Source organism: Lissotriton helveticus, chromosome 10, assembly GCF_964261635.1.
Source record: "Lissotriton helveticus chromosome 10, aLisHel1.1, whole genome shotgun sequence".
NCBI lineage: Eukaryota > Metazoa > Chordata > Amphibia > Caudata > Salamandridae > Lissotriton > Lissotriton helveticus.
The window spans coordinates 1,117,231,866-1,117,255,169 of record NC_136071.1 but is presented as its reverse complement, the minus strand read 5'-3'; the positions used below and the strand labels follow the sequence as shown (position 1 = coordinate 1,117,255,169).

Here is a 23,304-nt window from a genome sequence, read left to right as displayed (position 1 = left end):
CTTACCTAAAGCCTAGAGGTGACCCAATGCTCCTAATTGAAACCTGTCACGATGGTTCCCATGTAATATATATTAGGGGAGTTTGCGATAGAATCAACAAAACAAGTAATGATTTTTATAGTTAATTTAATAAAAAATAAGAATGCAAACTGAGTGCACTGTGTGAAAAAACACAACCTTTTATGTACTTTTGAAACCAGTAAAAAGACAAGGGGATGATCAGTTCATTTTTATATTGATTTTGATTTTAGCATGTTGGCATCACATTCAGTTTTAAGCAGGTAAGGGAAGCGAGGCCCAGAGATCCTGTAACTTAAATCGAGTAGGAGACTCGGGATTCCATACAAGAGCATTTAACCATCGGTACACAGCTGTTGAAAGTATTACACCCCACATTGTCCTCTAGTAAGTAATATGCAGAGGAATTTAAAATTCCTCTATCTTTTAGGACAACTCCTGTGTGGTAGATGTTGGGTGTAAATTCGGACATCCATATACTGGTCTTGTTTACCAGGAATGCAGCCTTATCCGAGTACAAATATTAACTCACTCTGGTACAAAGTGCAGGGGACAGTTGGAAGAGACACCAGTCTGGAAAGGCAAACAGTGAAGCAAGATCAGAACAAGCTCAACTACTGCTTCGGTTCAGGCCTAGGAACTACAAAGGCCCTATATAAGTGCATTATGATGGCTTTTCTTTTTGTGGTGGGCTAGTACACTGCATTTATCTTCTGGCTCTAGGAGATTGAGGGTGGTGGTAGGGTGCAACCACAAATTGGTGGTGGAGATACAACATTGCAGGAGGAGGCATGCAGGTGTCATGGAGAACATAAGATCTCTTCTGGGGATCCCGCTTCAGCCGGAGGGGGTTGGATGGATGTCTGTGCCCTTTCCAGCTCAGTTTGAAGCAGCCTCCCTTTGCCCTCTTGTGAAAGTGCCTGGCACATGGATAGGCATTGTTTCGCACTTGGGACCCACATGCAGCTTAGGGTGCACGACCAGAAAGTTTGGGGGCTTCTGTACAATGACAAACATTTGGAGGAGCTTTGGTCCCACGGATGTGCTTTATATGATGCTCAGGACATAGGAGACCACAGGAGTAGCATGTGGCACACTGAGAGACGTTCTAACCACAGCGAAGACCTTGGAGGACATGGACACTGTATCAGGTTCTTATGCTTGATTTGATTTGATTTGAAAAGAATTTGTTAAGCGCGGCTAACACCATTAGGTTTCTTGGCGCTGTGCTGGGGCGTGGTGAAAATAAATAGAAAGGAAGCAGAATCTAAGGATACGAGATAGTAAAGAGGAAAGTTTTAAGAAGAGATCTAAAGCCAGAGTATGAAGGTGCTAGTCTAAGAGAAAGGGGAAGAGAGTTCCAGAAGGATGGGGCCAAAAGAGAGAACCTCAGGCCCCCATGTTTTTTTCTCTTGAACCTAGGGACGGATAGCAGGGCCATTTGGGATGAGCGTAAGGTACGGGACGGAGTATAAGAGTGAAGAAGAGAGGAGATAAAAGAAGGGCCTGAACCAGAGAGAGACTTATAAATGGTGCAGCCTAACTTGAATTGGCAGCGGGCAGAAACCGGCAGCCAATGAAGGCTCTTTAAGAGTGGGCGAACGTGCTGATCTCTGGGCTGGTGAAAAATCAGGCGAGCAGCCTGATTTTGTATCAGCTGGAGTCTTCTCTGTTGGTACTCAGGAATACCGACGTATAGCACGTTGGCATAGTCGAGTCGACTGATCACTAACGCCAAGAGTGCTAACGTGAGCGCTTCGGTGGTAAGAAGGCGAGATATTTTCCGGAGTTTCCTGAGTTGGAAGTGGCTGGCGGACACCACTGCGCTGATCTGGGGAGTCATTGAAAGATCATTGCTGATAATGACACCCAGACTTTTGGCAGAGTGGACTGGAGAAGGAGGGCTTCCAAGACTGGCAGGCCAGATGGACGGTTGCCATGGGTTGGAGGCTCCCCCGACAAGAATTAGTTCAGTCTTGTCGGGGTTGAGCTTCAGATGATTTGAGCTCATCCAGTCACTGATGAGGCAAAGTGTATTTTGAAAAATAGAGATGGAATCCTCAGAAGAGTCAATATTAAAAATCAATTGGATATCATCCGCGTAGTTGAACGCAATAACGTTCAACCCGCGGAGAGCACGGAGTAACGGGGCCAAATACAAATTAAAAAGAAGAGGGGATAATGAAGAGCCCTGAGGAACACCACAGGACAGCTCAACCTGAGTGGCGGAGAACTGAGACAGCCTGACAGCTTGTTGTCGTCCCGTCAAAAAGGACTGAACCCAGTCAAGGGCGGTCCCTCGGATGCCGGCCTCCTCGACACGATCGACCAGGATCCCATGGTCGACCGTGTCGAAGGCGGCCGATAAATCCAGAAGGACCAGGGCTTGTCGGATGTTAACATCAGCCCCTCTGCGCAATTCATCCATCACGGAGAGAATGACTGCCTCCGTTGAGTGCGCAGGTCTAAACCCTGCCTGCTTAGAATCCAGGACACACGAATCCTCGATGAAGGAACTAAGTGTGGAAGTCACGTGCGATTCCAGAACTTTGCTGAGGAAGGGGAGAAGGGATATAGGGCGGTAGTTGCTCAGGATGGAGGGGTCTGCTGAAGGTTTTTTTAAAATGGCAACCACCTCAGCTTGTTTGAAAGAGCAGGGGACAGCCCCAGTGACCAAAGAGCTGTTAATGAGGGCCAGAGGGGGCTCAGGACAGGAGATGAAAGCTGCTCGAAGGACCAAAGGGGGGCAGCAATCACGAGGAGAACCAGAAGAAATTTTGTGCAGAAGCGAAAGAAAAGTAGTCATCGGAATGGGGGGAATAGCAGTAAGATTCTGAGAGTTGGAGTATTTAGAGAGCTCAGGGGTTAGAGAATGAGCAGGTAAAGTTTGGGCAGCAATACTAGATTTAATTTTAGCTATTTTTTCAATAAAAAAAACATTCAGGGAATCGCACAGAATTTGGGAGGGAAGTGGCCCTGGTGTAAGTCTGGCTGGGTTAGATAGTTCCTCCACAATGGCAAATATGTCCTTCGACTTATTTGTAGAATCCATAATTTTGGTGGAAAAATAGGAGGATTTAGCAAAAGCTATGGCGGTTTTGTACTTTTTCAGTAAAGAGGAGAATACCTCCTTATTCTCAGGGGAATAACCTCGACGCCAGCGTCGTTCTGCTTGGCGGAGGCCTAATTTAAGGGCTCTCAGGTCCTTGGTGAACCACCTTTGAGCATCGTGGCCGCGTCTGGCTCTAACTAATTTTAGCGGAGCTACTGCGTCAGCGGCGGAGGTGAGCCAGCGATTAAGGTTTAGTGATTGGATATCAATAGAGACAGGTGGATCAGAAGTAAAAGGAGCAGAGGAGCCAAGAATAGAATGAAAAGTATTTGAGTCAGACCTATTCCAATTGCGGGCCAAGAAGTTCATCTCTTGAGGCTTAACGGTGGGGCAGGGAATCCCTAGCGTAAATGTAATTAAGGAATGGTCTGACCACAGGCATGGCAGAATAAGGGGAGATGAAATGTCCAAGCCAGATGACCACACCTGGTCTAGGATGTGCCCTTTTGAGTGCGTAGGCGAGGAAATATGCTGAATGCAATTCAGACCTGACATGAGGTCCGTAAAGGCTAATGAACTGGGAGATTCGTGGGGGTCCGAGGGCCAATAATTAAAATCGCCTAAGACTAATATGTTAGAATTATTAATGGAGAGCTGGGCGATGAGGTCCCCAAACTGAGCAGGAAAGTTAGGCATGGGTGAGGGAGGACGGTAGGTCAGAGCACATATAAGGGAGGATCCTGGCAGTTCCAGCCGGATTACCAGGCAGTCTACTGAGGGAATGCTGGTAGTGGGCACTGTGGAGAAGCGAATCGGGTGCTTAAAAAGGGCGGCAACTCCCCCTCCGACTTTGCCGGAGGCGCGATTAGCTTGTAATATATGATAACCGGGGGGGGTGGCAGCCAAAATATCAGGGGCGGAGTCGTCAGTTAACCAGGTCTCGGTCAAAAATAGGATGTCAGGTTGTTCTGACTCCAGAAGATGGAAAATGTCGAGTTGGTGACTGACCAGAGACCGGGTATTGAGATAAAAGACTGAAAGGGAATGATGGGGGGGTTTTGTCAGTAAGTGAGGACCAGGTCTGGGGTCGGAGACCGGGGGCCTCGAGATGGTAAATGGCTGTGTTATTTCGGGAAAAGAGCTGCGGGTGGTAAGCAGGCCTAAAGAGACCAACCTAGGAACAGATCCAGGTGGAGGAAGCGCAGGATTGTGACATGCAACGAGTGATGCGCGGGTATACGTAAGAAGAGGGACAGAGTGGAGCGCCCCTAGCCCCGGTCGGCCGCGGACGGGCGCAGACGGGCTTAACTCAGGCGCAACTCCGGCGCGCCTACGACGCGCCCGCTGCGCTCGTCCGCTGCGCTGACACATGGGGGCCGTTAAAATAGGAGGATGGCGAGGGGGTGTGGCGAGGCTCTAGCTCGAGCCAACCCGTTACAAGATGGCGGCCGCTGGGAAGCCCGTTAGGCGGGGCGACCACAGCCGGCGGCCAGGCACCAGGCGGGAGGCGGTGTCACCGAGAGAAGAGCAACCCCGCTTGTATTCAGCGGAGAAAGGTAGGGGGTTAAAAATAGTAGAGGTGGAAAGAGCATGTAACATGGGCAAACATGTTACATGCATGAGAGCAATGCCATATGAGGAGCCCTGACGGCGCCAGACAGGAGATGAAACACTCCAAGAAGAAGGAAACCAGAAGACATGCCTTTGTTGCACATGATTACAATAAAAAAAAATACTAATAACGATTCGCTAGCTTGACATCACCAGACCTATTAGCTTCACCTATCCGCTTGGTTTGAAAAAATTCTGTGGAGGTAGCACGTTTTTAGATCATTTTGTTCATGCCTCTTGCACAGGGCATGCCCTTTCGCTTTTAACAGGCTCTCCTGCATTGTAAATCACAAAGGACTACAAAAGAGACTGAGCTTGGAAGTGGAGGCATTCCAGAGGGGACAAAACCACTTTCAAGGGTGGTTGAAGTTGAGGAGACTAACAGCAAACACAAAAATAATGAAGTTACTTTTTCGTGTATGCAATCCGAGCTGACATTATTTTATTTTATAAACACGGCGAGTGGGACATGTTTAGTGAGGGGTAATTCAGCCATGGGAGGTCACTGTAATGACGAAACAACAGCGGATTGCAGCTGTTCGTATGACCTTAAAACGTATTTAAAATAAACCAAGCTGAGCTTTGGTTGGGGGTGGGTGTTTGAAGCAGGCTTCGGCCCTTTTCCTCAGGGCAGTGGTGGCCCTTGCGGATTTCATTCTTTTCGTTACCATATGTGGTTGACTTGCAGCTAGTAACTTTTGCATTCGTCAGCATGAAAGTAGGATAACCGTCGGCTGCGTGGAACCCCCTCCCCCCTCCAAAACGTGGGTGGAATTTGATTCGCCTAAGGAGCCTTTTAAATTAAAACAGTGGGTGCACCAATCTGGCCATACATTGTCCTCGGTTGTAGTTAATTCATGGGAGATGCCCCAGAATGTTAAGGGGTCATGCATCAGAGTGGTGTCCCTGGACTCACCATCCTTCAGACTGGTACCAGAATAACTTCTTGCTAACATGTAGGCCCCAACCAGTGCATCAATGGGGCCTTGATTTGAAGAGCCATGATCTATTACCCGCTACTTTCACCAAGCTCCAGCCTGTTTTTTTATTTTGGATCTGATATAAGCTCATGCCCAGGGTCGTACCTACCAATGGTGGAGAAGCGGCCCCAGGCCCCTCAGGGGCCCGTTGAGCCCTGATAACTGCTGTAATTTACTACCCAGCAGCAAGCAGTCAAAGGGGCAGGGGCTTACTGCAAAATGACACCCCCAGCCCCCTTGCAGAATGGGACGGGGTCCCTGAGTCTCTCCTATCTCACAAATATTCATGGACCTTTGGCTGAATGGGTTAACCTAGAACGGTTGGTACCCCACGGGCGGGTTGTGGACCCTGCACTGCAAGGGCTTGCGTTACACCCCTGCAAAGGACGATTTTCCTTCCTTGCACCTGAGCCCACAGCATCCTTGCTACATGCACTCCTGCTCATGTCCCCACAGATCGAGGCTCATGTTTCTCTCTCTTAACTGCCTATGATGCACATACCTGGAAAGGCTCATCTTTTGCTGGATCACGAGGGCCCACCTGTACAGCCAGGGCAGCCCGGCCTCAAACCACTCCTGGCACCGGAGGACCGGCGAGATGCAGATGGCGGCGGTCAGGTAGCTGGACGAGCCGCACTCTCCCAGGTAGGAGAGCAGGAGGCCAGACTCCAGGCCTTCACTCATGGCAAAGAGCGCGGAGCTCGGGTGCCTGTACCGGATGTACGCCACCGCCTCGGCCAGGTCTGCCGGGTCCCCGAACTGTTGGAGCTTCAGAGTGGTCAGCGGGCATCCATTCTGCCCCCTTCTGTTGAAGATCACGGGGTAAAACCCCTGCTCCAGGGCTTGCAGGCAAAAATCCTGCACGTTCCTGGTGATTTTCCCAAAGGCGTTGGGGATGACGAGCAGGACCGGAGGGGAAGTGACGCTGTTGGTCGCCCTCCGGTGTTTCAAAGAGGTCCAAGGCCCCACCACCCAATCCAGTGCAACAATCCCCCCATCCGGCAGCTGCAGGTGGTCCCTGGCGGACTCCAGCCGCCGATCCCCGGGCAGAAGCTGGTGGTAAATGGTCTGGACGTGCGCCCACTTCCTCCAGAGCCAGCAGGCCACGTCGGGGTCGGAGAACCGCCGGAGCACCTTCAGCAGGCAGTTGGCCAGAGCGGAGGGCTTGCAGATCAGCCTGCAGCCGCAGGGGAAGCGCAGAGGGGGGGGCGGAACGGACACACGGGGGAAGCGCAGAGGGGGGGGCGGAACGGACACACAGGGAGGGGGGAGGGAACGGCAGCACTCACCTCGACTTCCTCCAGCGGCGGTCGGCCGCGTAATAGGGAAAAAAAACAAAATAAAAAAAAAACGAAACTCCGCCCACCGCCGCGATGACGACATCGCAGAGGCGGAGAGGGAAAAAATGTCGGGAACGCCCCCGAATCTGGTCCGGCCTTTGACGGACAGATCCGGCTCCCAATGGCTAGCCTCCATTTATGGAGCTAGCCAATGGGAGGAGGGGGCGAGGAGGGGGCGGGATACCCGACCCAACAGAGAAACATAAGGATTTTGCTAGCGCATGCGTACTTCGTACGCATTGCCAGCAAAACCTAAAAATGCCAGGGATAATAGCAGAAGGGACATCACACCCCTCTAGCCCTTTACTTTCACTCACACGTACATGCTTACACATACACACTTACACACACTTGATTTCACGTAAACACACTCTCACCCGCAAGCATGCACACAATACACATTTAAGCATTTTTTTACTTACCTCAGCTGCCAGGAAAGGTCCTCTTTCAGCTAATTATACTTTATATTTTAGTACACTAATAGTGTATTATATTATTATTATTATACAGTATTATTCACTATTACTCTAGTAAAAGATTGACAGAAAGCGGAGGGAGAGGTGCCCCATCAGATGTCCATAAGGATGAGTTTCCACTATGTTTCTGGCACTGATTTTGCCACCTCTGAGACCAGGGTTCGCCTAAGGCAGGTCCAAGGGTCGCAAGGGGCCAACCAGAGGTCACAGCTGCGACCCCTGGCGACCCCCCCAAATAATGTCCATGGCTTCCCAAGGTAATTGTCGCAGCGGGTGCAACAAAGGGGTTTTCAGGAGTGAGAAAGAGGGGAAGAAAGAGAGGAGAAGAAAGCAGGCGAGAGAGTGATGAGGAGGAAGGGATCAGGGCTGGTTTGAATATTTTTGCCGGGGCTTCTTTTGGTTCCTGGTCCGGCGCTAGGGCTGATGCAGACAACTCTTAGTCTGATTAAATTGGTGCCCGGCATTTCTCAATAAGGGCCGGATCCAATACAGGTTTTCAAGATGTCCACTTGAAATAAATGTACTCAAGATTAATCTAAATGGAAATCCTTTACCTGTTGAGTGTTTATTCAGCACGCCTTCCTTCAGAGCTCGAGATGGGGTCAGTCGCCTTTTACGAGACTCGTGGTGAGATGTTTGCACGGTGCTGCTTCGGTCCTTGGTGGATCCATTGATGTCTGCAACAACTCTGCATGTGCATAATGGGAAATAGGAACAAACTTAATGCCAGATATGAGAACCCTTCTAGTAAGCTGTTGACACTGATATGATTGCTCATAATACCAAGACCCACATGTTCTCACTGTGGTACAAGAAGACATGTATTGTATTTCCAGAAAAATACATTTTTAAGTGAACATTTATACTTTGCAACTATCTGTAGTGCCTCCCCATTTGAGCCTTTCTAGAGTAAATTAATTTCAGTCGCAGGTTTTTTAACCCCTTCCATGCTGATGACGGCCCCCAGCCGTCATGGCACACAGTGCTCGTGTGCTGATGACGGCTGGGGGCCGTCATGACCACGCCCGCGATCGGAACGTCCAGCACAGGAGCGGAATTCCGGCCGCGGGCAAGGGGTTAAATGGCTTGCTGTTTAATACGTCATGGCGTTCGGTGGCATCATTTGCTATGCCATCAATTTGCCTAAATGATGTACCTCAATCCTGCGACCCCTGACCACTGGCTCGTAGGGCAATCTAGAAACTGTGACCAAAGCCAGTAGCTGCAACGCGAACCAGAAGTTCAGTAGTCCCTCGTGTTCAATTTGTTGCGTAGACCTGCCAATCACTTTTTAGTTTCGCTTGTGTGGCAAACCATAGTATATCAGCCAAAATATAGAAGCCTGTTGGCTAGTGTATGTTTCACTTATGTTATTTCTCTGTTTACTAATTCAAAGTGCATGCACTGCTAAAAAAAATCCCTGGGCGGCCGGTTTGTTGGAGGTGCAGTGGGTGGAGGGGCAGGCACTATGGGTTGGGGGGATAAAAAATAAAGAAATAAAAAAAACTTACCTGCAGCCATCCCCGTTGCGCTCTTCTGCTCCTCTTCTGAAAGACACAGTCTTCCAGAATGCCCTGCGGCCAATCCTGAAGTTGCTCTTGCACATGAGAGCAGCTTCAGGATTGGCCTGAGCGCCCTTGATTTGCGCTCCAGGACAGACTGTGAGTCTGTGCCTGCTCTGTCCAACCCAGCTGCGTTGGAGAGAGCTTTCACTGCGCATGATGATTTGGCCGGTCTGAGACGGCCAGCCAAGTCAGTGGCATAACGAAACGTCAGGGGGCCCCCTTGCAAGGTAAGTGGAGGGGCCCCCTCCGGACTCTATCAGGAGCACTCCGGCCGAAATGCTGTGCTGAGGGGGCCACCTGGAGCTTGGGGCCCCCGCAATGCGGGGGCTTGTACGCGGGGGCTTGTGTTTCGCCCCTGGGCCAAGCCATCATGCGTGGTGATGGGAGTGCACTACCACTCCCATCAGCGCCTGTCACTACCAGGCCCCGTCCCCAAGATTCTGCAGGAAAGGAAAAATAAAACGAGTGTTGCTTTTTTTTTTTTCCTTTCCTGACATTTTGAGGGGCGTACGCTCCTCCGCCATCGTGGAAGAGCCACCGCTGCACAGGCCAATAGTAGAGACCAGAGCTGTCTGCCACTACTTTTCACTTTCACCTTGCCCCAACACACGGTGGGAACTGACATTATCCTGGCTCTAAAAACTGGCAAACTGGTAATCAGGGCCTTAGAAGATGTAAAGACAATTTTACCAAGATTATAAGTTGTAGCATCAGTGCATTTATGTAATGGAAAAACTACTAGAAAATATAAACAAATGTCATTGCAAGATTTGAGAATCCCTGCAGCAGTATTATTGTCATAATAACAAGGCCCAGGATGGGTGATGCATGTTTTCGGTCATGAGAAGGTACACATATTGCATTTGCAGAAAAATATGTTTTATATGTACACATTAATATTGCATGTTGGGTTGCTCCCAGCTGTCGAGACTACCCATTTGGCAATTCCCAAAGTAGGTTAATCTCATTTGCTCATGTATTAGTATGTGAGGTTATGAAAATACACTGATAAAAAAATGTATGAAGCCACAAGACTCAAAGAGCTGTTTCTTCTCACCTCTTCAAGGTCATGGAGGCGGAGCAGACAAAGACGCGCAGCGAGCTTCTGCACAAGGAGACCGCTGCCAAATACAACGCGGCCATGGGGAGGATGAAGCAACTGGAGAAAAAGCTGAAGAGAACCATAAACAAGTCCAAGTGAGTTTATTGTGCAAACTGCAAGAGTGTGCCATGGCTTCCCAGCATGGTTATGCGCAGTGCTTATTTTGAGCCGGTGGTTTCCGGTGTGGGCACCGGCACTTAATCGTCAACACCAGTGCTTGCAGCGCAGACTCAACCCAAAGATATTGGAGCGCTTTTCATGAGCAGAAGTTAAGGACACATTCCTTTTTGGTAGGTACGGAGATATTAAGTGATTTTCCCAGAATCACAAGATGTTGAGCCTACGCCGCGACTCGAACCTGATTCCCCAGTTCCAAAGTCGACAGCACTGGAGAATATGTCACATCCTTTCCTCAAATGTAGGTTTCATGGTTAGTAGTTCGCTCTGTTAAAGGCGGTGCTAATTGGGTCAATGGGCAGATGCAAGCTGCCTCCTGACGAGAGCTCCGGCACTTATTTTTTCACAAATTAACCACTGGCTATGACTGTTTGCTCCATACTTGCCAACATTCTGACAAAAAGAGGTAGGATTATTCAGGCTTTGAAATTTATAATAATTATAATGATGACATCAGCGGAATTGACAGTGATGACGACAGAGTAAATTACATCTTGACACTGACGAAGGAGCCGGACACATGATGGAGAGGACAGTTGATCTGGCCACACATCTGTGTTTCTTAATTGAAAGGTCTAACCTTGGCAAGCTGATGCAGTGGTTACATTTATTTTTAGTTGTTATTGCAAGAGCATACCACAAAAAGAAAAAAACACATCACCACCAAAGCATGGCGTTGTTACTCTTGCAATAAAAATATAAAAATAATCAAACAAGTTTAATAGAAAAGTACGGGTGCTTCTTCGCAAGCAGTTGTACTTAGAACAGGTACAGAAATAGTTTTTAGTTTTGAAGCATAACACAGGACCATGTGATTCGTATTTACACAAAGAAAACATACTCGCGGGTCTGAATCATTGAAATTTGAAGACATAGATTGAAGAAACAAGAATGAGTAAAAAAAAGTTTTATATAAAGAGAAACACTGAATGCGGTCTTTCAGACACACAAATAAAAAATTTGAAATAAGTGCATGGACATCACAATTTTCTTAGGATCCGGCCCCTGTGCTGCGGAGTGTCAATGTAGTTGGCATCAGATGCTCTGTCTAGACTTGTTATCTTTGATATGAACATTTACTGTTGTAAAGCGCTCTGAAACCTTCGGGTCTAGCTAGCACTATATAAAACACTCAAATAAATCAAATAAATCATATGGAATAAAACCAGGGATATCCTGGTTTGGTTCCACCTCATGCCCACTACCCACCCTGTATCTTCATCTCACTCAGGTTTTCATCTCTGCTGTCTTTCTATGTCACTTTCTCTTCCTCCTTCTTTCTGCCTTTCTCTCTCTTGCTCTGGGTGAAAGTCTAATGATGAAAAATAAAGTATTTTCCCCATTCCAAAAATGTGTGCCGGTGAGTACCACGTGCTACCACCAGCGCAAAGTAGGCACTGACTCAGGCACACCACACATGACAGCGCCTGGATACCCTCATGGGTGACAGGCAGCGCTCTACAAATCCACCTTACATTACATTACTTTTACATGACATCAAAGACTTGGCTGGCAGGGCCAGTCCTTGAAGCTACCCGCTGCTCTCCTTCCAGCAACTTCCCCCTGTATTAGAGCTATTCACCACTTGTTTTCATTCAGGAAGGCTCTAAAAACCTGGGTTTTCCTGAAGGAATTTCTTGCCAAGGCCCTGTTTCTTTCCCACAGTGCTAGTGCCTTGACTCCTTCGGGTATTTGTTTGCGCTCTATAAATCACTGTAACATATCATAACTTGTTCTCTCTCCGACTGAGATTGATGGAACTCCTCTCTGGAAGTTTCAGGAGCATTCCAATTCTCATTTTACAACATATTCCACTTTCCACTGTTGGTGCTGTTTTGCCCCGTTTGTTCATGATTACCTCAATCTTCCTTCCGTCCAAACGTTGCTACCCAGAGGCCTGCGGTTGCGGTGCATCTACTGAAAACACTCCGCGCCCAACACACATCCTGTTCTGTATCAGAGCCCTAGGGCCAGGGCTTTAAGTGGGCCGGGTCTCACCGGTGCTGGGCACCGGCAGTTTTCTAAAGGAGGCCTCGAAACGGGTCTCTATCAGGCTCTGTTTTGTGCCCTGGCACAGGCAGACCGTTTTTCCCCGGACTGCATTGACCGCAGGCACATCGATGTGTGCGTGCTCACACTGCTCACTTCTCACTAGTGGAGAAGTTACGGCATGACGTCAGGCCAGGTGAGCCTTGTAGGGGAAGGAAAATCCTTTAGCCCCTTGGGCGCGGGCGCGAATCTGCGCCTGTGCGGCACATTCCGATCGCGGGTGCGGTCATGACGGCCGGGAGCCGTCATCAGCACACGAGCACTGTGTGTGACGGCTCCCGGCCGTCATCAGCATGGAAGGGGTTAAAGAGAGTCATTTTCTCTCTGGTTTTCCCTTCTCTTTTTGAAACTCAGGAGCAGCAACATCGTTGTGGTGTCACCAGGGCTTCAAGTGGAAGCTTTTTCAATATTATATACACAAGCCATAGTTGTGCTGCTTATTTATCTAATGCAACTAACAACCACTGACAAAACCAAAAGTCCCGACCTGTTGTAGGTATGATGTTACTTGTTGTATCATATATCTGGATGCAATGACAGAGCAAAATACCAGACGGGCGGCACACTATGCTAAACACAGATTTGTACCTATTTTTAAGCCACACCCTCAATTACACTGGTCACGCCCCGTTGAAAGACCCCCAGTATTTTCATCCCACTTAAAGCCCTGCCTAGGGCAAGGAAAGATATGTCCCCCTCCCGGCTGCTGTTTCAGTTATAAATCCAGCAATAGTCAGCGTTCAGCGGGCACCTCAGGAATCTGGGACCTGGTGCCACTGCACCTGATGCACTTATGGAAGCCATGCCCGGGCCCCTGATCCTGTAGGAGGATGAAGGAATGATGCTAAACGGGCGACAACTCTAAAAAGTTGGTGGAATTGAAAGTTGGCGCTATCATGAGATGTCTGCCCAATGCCACGAGGCACCCTACAAAACACCACCAAGTAAATTAGATGTAGTTGTGTTCCGGAAGAAGCATTTTCCAGGGATCGGTGTTCGGTGCATGTATAACAAGCATTTACAATGCAATGGTTTCGCCTTTGGAAAAGTTAGAGCTTTTGGCATTGTAAATGACAAAATTTGTATTTATGTGTTGGTTTTGAAAACAAATAAATAAATGGCATTGTCATTTACATTGCCATTAGCTTAATCTCTCGCAAATGTGAGACCTATTGTACCCTACGGACGAGCTCAGCAGACAGCAATTACTACCACACACACACACCCAGAGCCACACACACCCAGAGACAGCCAGACACACACACCCAGAGCCACACACACACACCCAGAGCCAGCCACACACACACACACCCAGAGCCAGCCACACACACACACACACCCAGAGCCACACACACACACACACACCCACCCAGAGCCACACACACACACACCCACCCAGAGCCACACTCACCCACACTCAGGAGAGCAAGCACAGCGAGGGGGCAGGGAAGCAAGCACAGCGAGGGGGCAGGGAAGCAAGCACAGCGAGGGGGCAGGGAAGCAAGCACAGCCAGGTGGCAGGGAAGCAAGCACAGCCAGGTGGCAGGGAAGCAAGCACAACCAGGTGGCAGGGAAGCAAGCACAACCAGGGGAAGGGGAACCAGGGGAAGGGGAACCAGGGGAATGGGAACCAGGGTAAGGGGAACCAGGGGGCGGGGGAGCAACCCACCGAGAGCCACACACACCCACCGAGAGCCACACACACCCACCCAGAGTCACACACACACACTCAGGAGAGCAAGCAGAGCCAGGGGGCGGGGAAGCAAGCACAGCCAGGGGGCGGGGCAGCAAGCACAGCCAGGGGGCGGGGCAGCAAGCACAGCCAGGGGGCAGGGGAGAAAGCACAGCCAGGGGGCAGGGAAGAAAGCACAGCCAGGGGGCAGGGAAGAAAGCACAGCCAGGGGGCAGGGAAGAAAGCACAGCCAGGGGGCAGGGAAGAAAGCACAGCCAGGGGGCAGGGAAGAAAGCACAGCCAGGGGGCAGGGAAGAAAGCACAGCCAGGGGGCAGGGAAGCAAGCACAGCCATGTTTCCAGTGCATGGCTATTCTGAACAAACCACACGTGAGGGTGTTACCATCATAAATTGATTACTGCAAATATTCCTCTCATAAATGTATAGCTGCTAGCTCCAGTAATGTGGATGCATATAAATGTTGATATCTTTTAAAAGGAAAAATGTATACAATTAATTTTTAACTGTTTTGAATTATTCCTTGATCAATTCGTACTGTGATAACTACTTGTACTTTTATGCATTTACTAAATGCGAATAAAGTTATTTGACTGATTGACTCAGTTCGTCATCCCACCTTTGTACCAGCGTCAGAGAAGGACTCGACATTACCTTTAATACGTAGCTCACACCTGTGACACACCTGGCACATTTCCTCCTTGCCTAGTTAAAATGCTCCCTAAAAGTCCATAATGCGCCACATGATGTCATGACGTGAAACTCAGGGCAACATGTTGCACACCCAAGTCTGTTCCATGCCAAACACAGCGATGTGAGCATCAGAACCATAACATTTGGTGACATTTTGTTCTAATGCCATGCTAGGTACCATGTACGCATTTTAATGCACACTGTTCCATGGAGCTGCCAACCACAATGACATGCTCAGCCCATTCCAACTCCTTAAGGATCCTCAGCAGAGGCCTGGTTTCCCTTATGCCAACTCCAAAAGTTCACTTCATCCTGTTTTGATGCCAAGTCACGCTAAACAAATGCCACGGTATCATGATGCCAGCCCCAGAGTCACATTCATCACATACCAGCCGGTCCTGTGGCTATTCCAAGTGACACAATCTTAACACCAACCGCAAAGACACCATCAGCACATGCCCCTTATGCCAGCCACGCAGACATTCAGCCCATGCCAGCCTACTCTCATGTCAAACCCAGAAAACACTCTTCGTATGCCATTCCTCGTTAATGCCAACCTCAGAGTAACACTCAGCATGTGGCTTCCTACCTTATGGCAACTGGAAAGACACATTCAGCACGTAATGCCTACCTCAGAGGAATACCCAGGACATGCCATGGTGCCCTCATTCACACTGATGCCTACTTTGGGCATGCCATCTTAACTTAATGACAACTCATGAAAGCACTTGGTACATTCCATCCTCTCCTTTAAACACCTCTGAACTCTGCCAGGTGGCCATGATGCCAAACCCAGGGTTACATTCTGCACATGATGCGAGCCTGTCTTAATGACAACCTCTGAGGGCACGATCACGACATGCCACTCTGCCCCCCTTACATCTTGCTCAAAGTCACCCACAACACATTGTACATCCCGGATGCCACTGGAGAGGCAGTTCAGAGTCGCCAAACAAGCACCTCCTGACAGTAGTGCCCCGGGCCGCCACCCGCCATCAGCTGCCCCCTTACCGGTCTGGGCGCGCAGCACAGGATCCCAAAGGTGAGCCAGAGCAGGGCACGCTGCGGCGGTGGGCGCCAGGGTGCCATGGTGGCGCACCCTCCCGCGCTGGACAGGACGCCGCCTGTCGGCCGGAACTATCCCTTGCTCTCCGGATTCCCCAACCAGGTTATGCTCCCTACGACAGCCCTGCAGCGGCGAGAAGCCCTCCTGACGTTATCTGATGCTGGGGTAGGGGACCCTCTTCCACACAAGGCACCTCAGACTCCAGCCATGCTGTCTCCGCTCTGCACCGCAGGGTTCAAATCCCTCCCGGACTCACACGCCCCGCTCTGGCAGGCAGTCAGTCAGCGGCGCGCCACGCCACAGCAACTCCACGCTGTGCTCGTGGCCAGGGGCAGCGGAGTGCTCGAGGAAGCGCCGTGACTAAAGGCAGGCCCAGGCTGATCCTTACCTGATCGCTGCTGCCCTCCTCCTTGCTGCCGGTACGGATTTGCGGTGGGGGCGGGCACCACAATGTGCCCCGCGCCCCCTCCGCTCCACCCTCGTCAGGCTCCTCTCCGGTCTCCCTCCAGGCATGGGAGACCGGCAACACCGACAAAGGCTTCCCCCAGGCAGGGGGAAGCGGCAAACAGCAAGGCTTCCCTTTCCCTCCCCCGGGCTGCGGGTGCGGGACTTCCGGCCGGCCGCGAAGGGATTGGCCGGACGGCCAGGTACTTCCGGGTCGCCGCGGGCAGCGCGGCGGCCCTCGCTAGGCAGGCAGGCGGGCAGAAATCGCGAGGTGGGCACTCGCTGGTGGCGTGAGAGGACACGGACGGCGGGAGGGGGCGGGAGAGGACACGAACGGCGGGAGGGGGGCGGGAGAGGACACGAACGGCGGGAGGGGGGCGGGAGAGGACACGGACGGCGGGAGGGGGCGGGAGAGGACACGGACGGCGGGAAACGTGCACAGGACAGCAAGGGCGGCGGAAAGGCACACGGAGGGGGCGGGAATGGACAGCGCATCTGAATTCACTTTCAGTGAAAGGGGAGGGAACGGGAAAAAACGTAACTCCGCCCTGGGAAAAAATCTCCGGAACGCCCCCGAATCTGGTCCAGCCTTGATGGACAGATCCGGCACTCAATGGCTAGCCTCCATTTATGGAGCTAACCAATGAGAGCCGGGGGACGTTCCAGGAGTCCTTATTGACGACATAGGATTTCACCTGCGCTGAAGAGCTGCGCAGAGCGCAGCCTTCGGCAGGCGAAACCCAATAAAGGCGCCATGGCTGGTGCAGGCAGCGTGTGTGACCGGTGACAGGAAATATTGTGACAAGGCTGTTTCCACATATCCCGTATAAATCAGCATTTTTTACATTCCAGCTCGGATTCTTTCTTCTGCCTCACATCCGCTGTAACCTGTTCCCTCCGGTTGTATTTATACATTGGAGCTACGTTGATGACAGGCGTAAGGAGACTTCGGGCCGCTTTGGCGCCTTTTCTCAGCCTGGTTTGATGGACGGCTCTGGGGTCGGCTGGCTCCAGCCGCTCCTTCGGTCTTTGGGCTTCGACAAGGAAGTGAAGTCGTGACGCGTTTTCATTTGTGGGTCTGCAGACGCAGAAAATCTTTGAAAGATGCCCATCGCTCACACACCAGTACATCATACCCGGAAGTTACTCGAACCGTCCACTAACCCGTTGTGACCCCCAAGCCACAGTTCATTCAAATCTTCGTCCTTGACCTTCCTTGCTTTCTTATTATTAGGGCCCCAGTTTTCAGTTTTTCCTGATTTTTAGAGATAAATACAGAAAAAAACAATGTGTTTCCTGTTGGTTAATTTGTAAAAGTGGAAAAATGCAGAAAACTGTCCTTCTTGTGAGTGACTCCCCCTGCTGACCCTCACGACCTCCAGGACAACAGCTTAGCAGATAAACAGCATCCGGAGTTAAACACAGGATGAGATAATGCTGATGCAGTTATGCTGGTGTGGTGTTTTGTTAAATTTCGCTGCCTGTTTTGCTCAAATGTGAGAAGCATCCAAGTATGGGAACATGTTTATCAGTTAAATACATGTGTGAATATACCATTTTACCACTCCATTTATTCTCAAAACACAAAATAAATATGTATAAATACCAATAAGATGGTCAAAAAATAAATATGGATAAATACGAATGGAAATTAAAAAAATAGCATAAAAACAGGAGGCCCGCTTATAATCTAGGGGGCTTATTTACAAGCCCCCTGCGCTGCCGGTGCGTCACTTTTAATATGGGAAAAAGTGACGCACTGGCGGCGCAAGGGGCTTGTAAATAAGGCCCTAGGAGTTTTACTCATCTCTGTCTCATAGCGAGTCAGATTTTATTTCATTTCATTTTGGCGTTTAATGTGCGAACTCTGGTAATTCATTCAGTATCCGTGCTGCATCGTGTAATGTATTGCATTGCATTATAGTAATTGTATAGCGCTTCACACCCCTACGTGGTGTGATGATGCGCTTGCGCACGTGAGCATCATACTGCACCAGGTGCATGTGTGGTTAGAAGTGTGTTGTCTTTGCTATGAGGCTATGCAGGAAGTGTTTCCATGTTGTGTGTGATGACCACCAAGGTGCGGATGTTGTGGTATCGGTCACAGGGCGTGGCAGTGTGTGAGACATAGCCTCACTTTTGTACAGTTCGTGGTATGCAGGCTGCTCTGATAACCTCGATTTATTGTGTTGGAAGTTTATCTTTTATATTCTTGATCCAATTCCCGAGGCTGGTTGTGGCAGAAGGACGTCCACTCTGAGGTATAATGGATGGGGGAGAGGTAGCGGGTGTGGATAAGGAGTGTGGGGGGTCGGGGATCTCCCCAGATAGACTGCAGTACAGCCCTCCTTTATTTGATTGAGATTATGAGATGTCAGTTGAAGAGATCTGCCAAGAGGACTGTGCTATCATTGTTGTTTTTGTTATTGTAGGGTGTGTTTATCCATCTAGACCTATATTAGGGGATGTATGTCGTTACAACGCATGTTTTTTCCACGCATGCCTTTACAACGCAGGTTTTACAACGCAAGTCATTACAACGACTTCGGTTGCGGGGCGCTGGATAGTGAATAGTTTAATTTACTATTCCAACTCCAGTCCCCGTGGATAGTAGGGAAGGTTTTGGATAGTAAATTAAACTATTCCCTATCCTAAAGCGCCCCCCAGCGCAAGTCGTTGTAACGTCTTGCGTTGTAATTCCTGCGCTGTAAAGGTACTGCGTGGAAAAAGTTTTGTTGTAAAGGATGTTTACCGTATTAGGAGCCTAATACAACGCTATTTGTATGCGCTGTGTACAAATACACACTTACGTTGAGCAATGTATCAAAACCTGCACGTGCATCAATCAAATCCCTTATGCCAATATACATGTCTTACGTAAATTCCCAACCATTAGTCAAGTGCAAGTACCTAAAAAGTTATGCAGCACATGAAGCATTATTTTACACTCCAATTAGATTAACTCACCTTAATGGTTAAGTGTTGGTAGTTAAGCTGTGTGAAGTGTAGATTAAGGCTTAACAGTTCCTGATTTGGGTTTATATTAGATTTGGGCTGGTGTTAAGTAATAGGTGCTTAGGCAGAGGTGTCGAATTTAGGATAGGCTTGAGATCAGGTTTTGATCTTACACCCAGTTTTAGGGATTTAGGTTTAAGAGTAATGGTGATATGTATGACATTTGTTGTCCTTGACCAGCTCTTTACTTCTGGTAGCAGAAGTCACAAGCCATTGCATGTCATGTTGTATGGCCTGTGGTTAATTTGTCAAAAACGAAGTGCTGGGGCTCTCTTTAGGAGGCAGCTTCGACCTGCCCATTTTTCCTGTTAGCGCTGCCTAACACAGAATCAACAAACCCTACAAGTGGGGATAGGATGTGGTGCAATGGCCAGAGCTGACAACTTTGGAGCTGGGAAACCAGGTTCGTGTTATGGCATTGACTCAACATCCTGTGATTCTGGGCAAATTACTTAATCTCCCCTTAAATGAATGTGTCCTTAACTGGTGCTCAAGTTCCGGTGTTGATGATTAAGCGCCGGCGCTGAGCACCGAAATCACTGGCTCAAATTAAGCACTGGGTATCACATGTGTCTGACAGGCGCATCCTGCACCAGCATGACTAGGGGATGTAAGAGTAAGGATGGCGCAAATGGTGATCTACTATCCCTGACTAGATTCCCTCTGTAGGGCCTGTGTGGATGAGTGATGTGCATTTGTGTCTTTTCTTCTCTGTATATTGAACAAAAAAGGGGGGACCAAGGAGCTATAAAGGTCCAGTGTCCATGCTCCTAATATAAGTCTATTAATCAACAGGAGGACAAAGTTCCTAGATCAGGGTGCAAAAGTCACCCATGGATCAAGGTGCAAATAGTCACCGGCAAGGGTGCAAAAGTCATCCATGTGTCAAGGTGCAAAAAGTCACCAACAGGGGTGCAAAAGTCACCCATGTATCAGGGTGCTGACAGTCACCCATTTTTTTAAAACAAAGAAAAGAGGTAGATTAAAGTAATCCTAGGTGTAAAAAAGTCCTAATGTGAGGGGAAATAATTCTACATCCTCTGTTGCCCTCACACACCCCGGGGGGTGTCATGCTTCATCATCGGGCGTTTGCTCCTCGTAGGGCCGGCGCTGCAATTCCCTACGGGTCCCCCGAAGGGTCACTTTGTCGGAGATCTTTTTTTGGATTGCCGGATGATGCATGCGGGTGTGTGGGGATTGGGTAAAAGGAGGGTAAATCAATTTATGTGCACGTGATACTTATAAAAAATGACTGACCCAAAAGGGCCCATTCGGCCTAGGTATCAAAAGTCAAGGCCAACATGTTTCGCGCCTCTGTTGCCCGGAGGTCATTGGCGCTTCTTCAGGACCACAGTAATAAAAAAACAGTGTAGTGTACGTGCTATATTAACTAAAGATTAAAATGAGAACCCTCTTAACTCAGCCAGGGCGGGTCTGTATACCCTCAGAGTGGTTACAGCTGCTACATGGAAGCCGCTCCTGGGTAACACCTAGGAAAAGGAAAAACAAAGTAAACCACAAGTGCGCATCGATGACATCTTAAGCTTCACAGAATGTCATTTTTATGCACACATCCTTCCAAACAGAAAATATAAGCAGACACACGGGACCAGTCCAAAAAGGGGCGGGGGTCGCTGTTCAAAAAAGCCATAGGCTAGATTGATATTTTAAGTGGTAAAGTACAGCACCTAGACTAAGCTTAGGGATTTTCTTCTCTGACCAGTTCTTCTTGGTTGCATCTGTGTCACCAGCCAGTTACTACCCCCAGCTCTTGTGGGAACCATTGACTTTCATCGGCAGTGCTTGAATTGTGGTTGCAGGTGGTCGACACCGGCACTCAATTTCAGTGACAAAGGGGGAAAGCAGGGATGAAAAGGAGACTGCAAGAGAGATGGAGACAGCAAGTGTAGGGTGGTGGAAGAAAAACACATGAGGTGGAATCAAGACCAGACAGCCTTGGTATTGTTGTTGCAGGCATTCAACAGCAGGGGCCTCTTAAGTAAAAGTTTGGGTACCTGCACGTATGTTTTTTTCTCACAAATTAAGCACTGTCACCAGGAACAGACGTGCACTTGTTTACCTCCTTTGGGTGAAGATTATCCCATCAAACATTTGCCAGCCATTGCTTGTACACAAAGAATCACTGGTGCCCACACCACTGAGTCCTCCTCTGCATTGTGCATTATGATCTGTGTTTGAAGATGAACCTCTTAGAGATATGGGTTTAAAACTTTTAGCAATCTAAACGGGAAACATCCTTTACTCCGTGGCTCGAACCACGCTGTGCCTTTTCAACGTGATTCGAACCACAAACACATCTTTACAATGCATTAATTTACCCCGCAAGTCGTTACGACGACTTGCCTTAAGGGAAGCTTAGGTGGATTGATGTTGCACTGTATATCCAACACTTTCCCTACTTTTGCACAGACTGGAGTCGGAATAGTAAATTATACTCTCCCAACTCCAATGCTTAACCTAAGGCAAGTCGTTTTAATGACTCGTGAGCTGAATGAACGTGTTGTAAAGATGAGTTTGGGGTTCGGACCATGTTGTAAAGGCATGCGCAAAAAACGCCTGCGTGGTTCCGACATCTATCCATCTAAACATCAGGCAGATCAGCCAAGGGAGAGCCGAATTATAATTTTGTTTTAATACTCTTTTTAGTGTCTGTATCCTCAGAGCAGTTCTCATTAATTTTTCCTGTTTTAATTTTCTCTCCTTTCCACAGGCCTTACTTTGAACTCAAGGCAAAGTACTACCTGCAGCTGGAGGTGCGTGGACAAGGAGTGGTATTGTTCCCTGGTCTGTGTTGCAAGAGATTGGGTTTGCATTGATTAGTTGGTTCCACCAAGAAAAAAGCAACACATAGGGATATGGAAAAATCAGTGAGGATTGCCCTAAATTGGTGAACTATTACATTCTGCCCCCATGGGTCACATCAGTGGGGTGCATTAATTAATGTTTTTCCATTATACCAAATCAAACACAAACACAGTATCTTGGTTTCAGTAGGTGTCGCTGGTGCAATGTCCTCTTTTTAACAACATTTAAACCAGGCACTAATGGAAAATGGTGGCAACATGTACTGGAGAAACCACACTTGATGTGCCTGGTATCCTGGTCCCATCTATCATGTTAGTTACATAAACCCAAACACGAAATTCCATATTTACACTGTTTTTATTACTTGCGTCCCTAATCATTTTAATGAATTCGAGCAAAAGTATTTAAATTGCCCTAAAATGCCTCGGTATTTCATTGTGTGTGTGTGTAGGGAAAGGGCGGTTGACGGGGGTATAAAGCTGATTTGTCAAAGCCAGTTGGTCTGGCGTTGGCTGCCTGTCTTTTGCCTTTGCCAATGCTTGTTTTGCCTTGTCATGGTTTTTGCTGAACGTTGTTGTTCAGGGAGCTGTGTGGCCCATGTCCGTCTAAAGAAATCGTTGGCTAAATGCAAACATATTTTTTTGTCTCAAAAAACACAGGGGCATATTACCAACAACTAGCGATAAGTATCGCTATGTTGGTTTAGCAGCGATATTTTTATCACCGAGCTGCGGCGATTTTTATCGCTTAGGAACCTTGCTATTATTAAGGTATATCTCCTAAGCGATAAAAATCCGCCGAAATGCATGAATATCGCTGAAAAGTCAGCGATATTCATGCATTACCGAGCTAATGCTCTTAGCCATGTTATCCACCTACCATTGGATAACATCGCTAAGAACTGCTCAGGGGCAGGTGTTAGCTTTTGGAGATATTCGCGCTTAGCGCGAATATCTCCAAAAGTTGGTAATAGGAGATAGCGATGTTAGCGACTGTTTCCAGTCGCTAACATCTTGGCACGCCCACTTTGCATGTCATTAGTGATAAATATCACTGACATGCAAAGCGGGGCCCAAGATGGTCGCTATCTCCTACTAGCTGTCGCTAACTGGTGTTAGCGACAGCTAGGTAATAGGGAGATAATTTTATCTCCGCTTTCTTGGCTTTTAAAGCCAAAAAAGCGGAGTTAAACCCCCTTGA

At 48.7% G+C, this 23,304-nt stretch overlaps 1 protein-coding gene and 1 pseudogene across 1 annotated transcript in view; one reads left to right on the top strand and one right to left on the bottom strand.

The window, feature by feature from the left end:
• The window catches only part of SH3BP5 (SH3 domain binding protein 5), a 253,938-nt gene that overhangs the window by 195,712 nt on the left and 34,922 nt on the right, over window positions 1–23,304 (top strand). The window contains exons 5-6 of the mRNA XM_078663894.1: window positions 10,109–10,239; window positions 22,010–22,052. Of these exons, the coding sequence (XP_078520020.1) occupies window positions 10,109–10,239; window positions 22,010–22,052 (174 nt within the window). The remainder of the gene's footprint in view (window positions 1–10,108; window positions 10,240–22,009; window positions 22,053–23,304) is intronic.
• On the bottom strand, window positions 6,088–6,864 carry LOC144785292 (protein ABHD15 pseudogene; annotated as a pseudogene).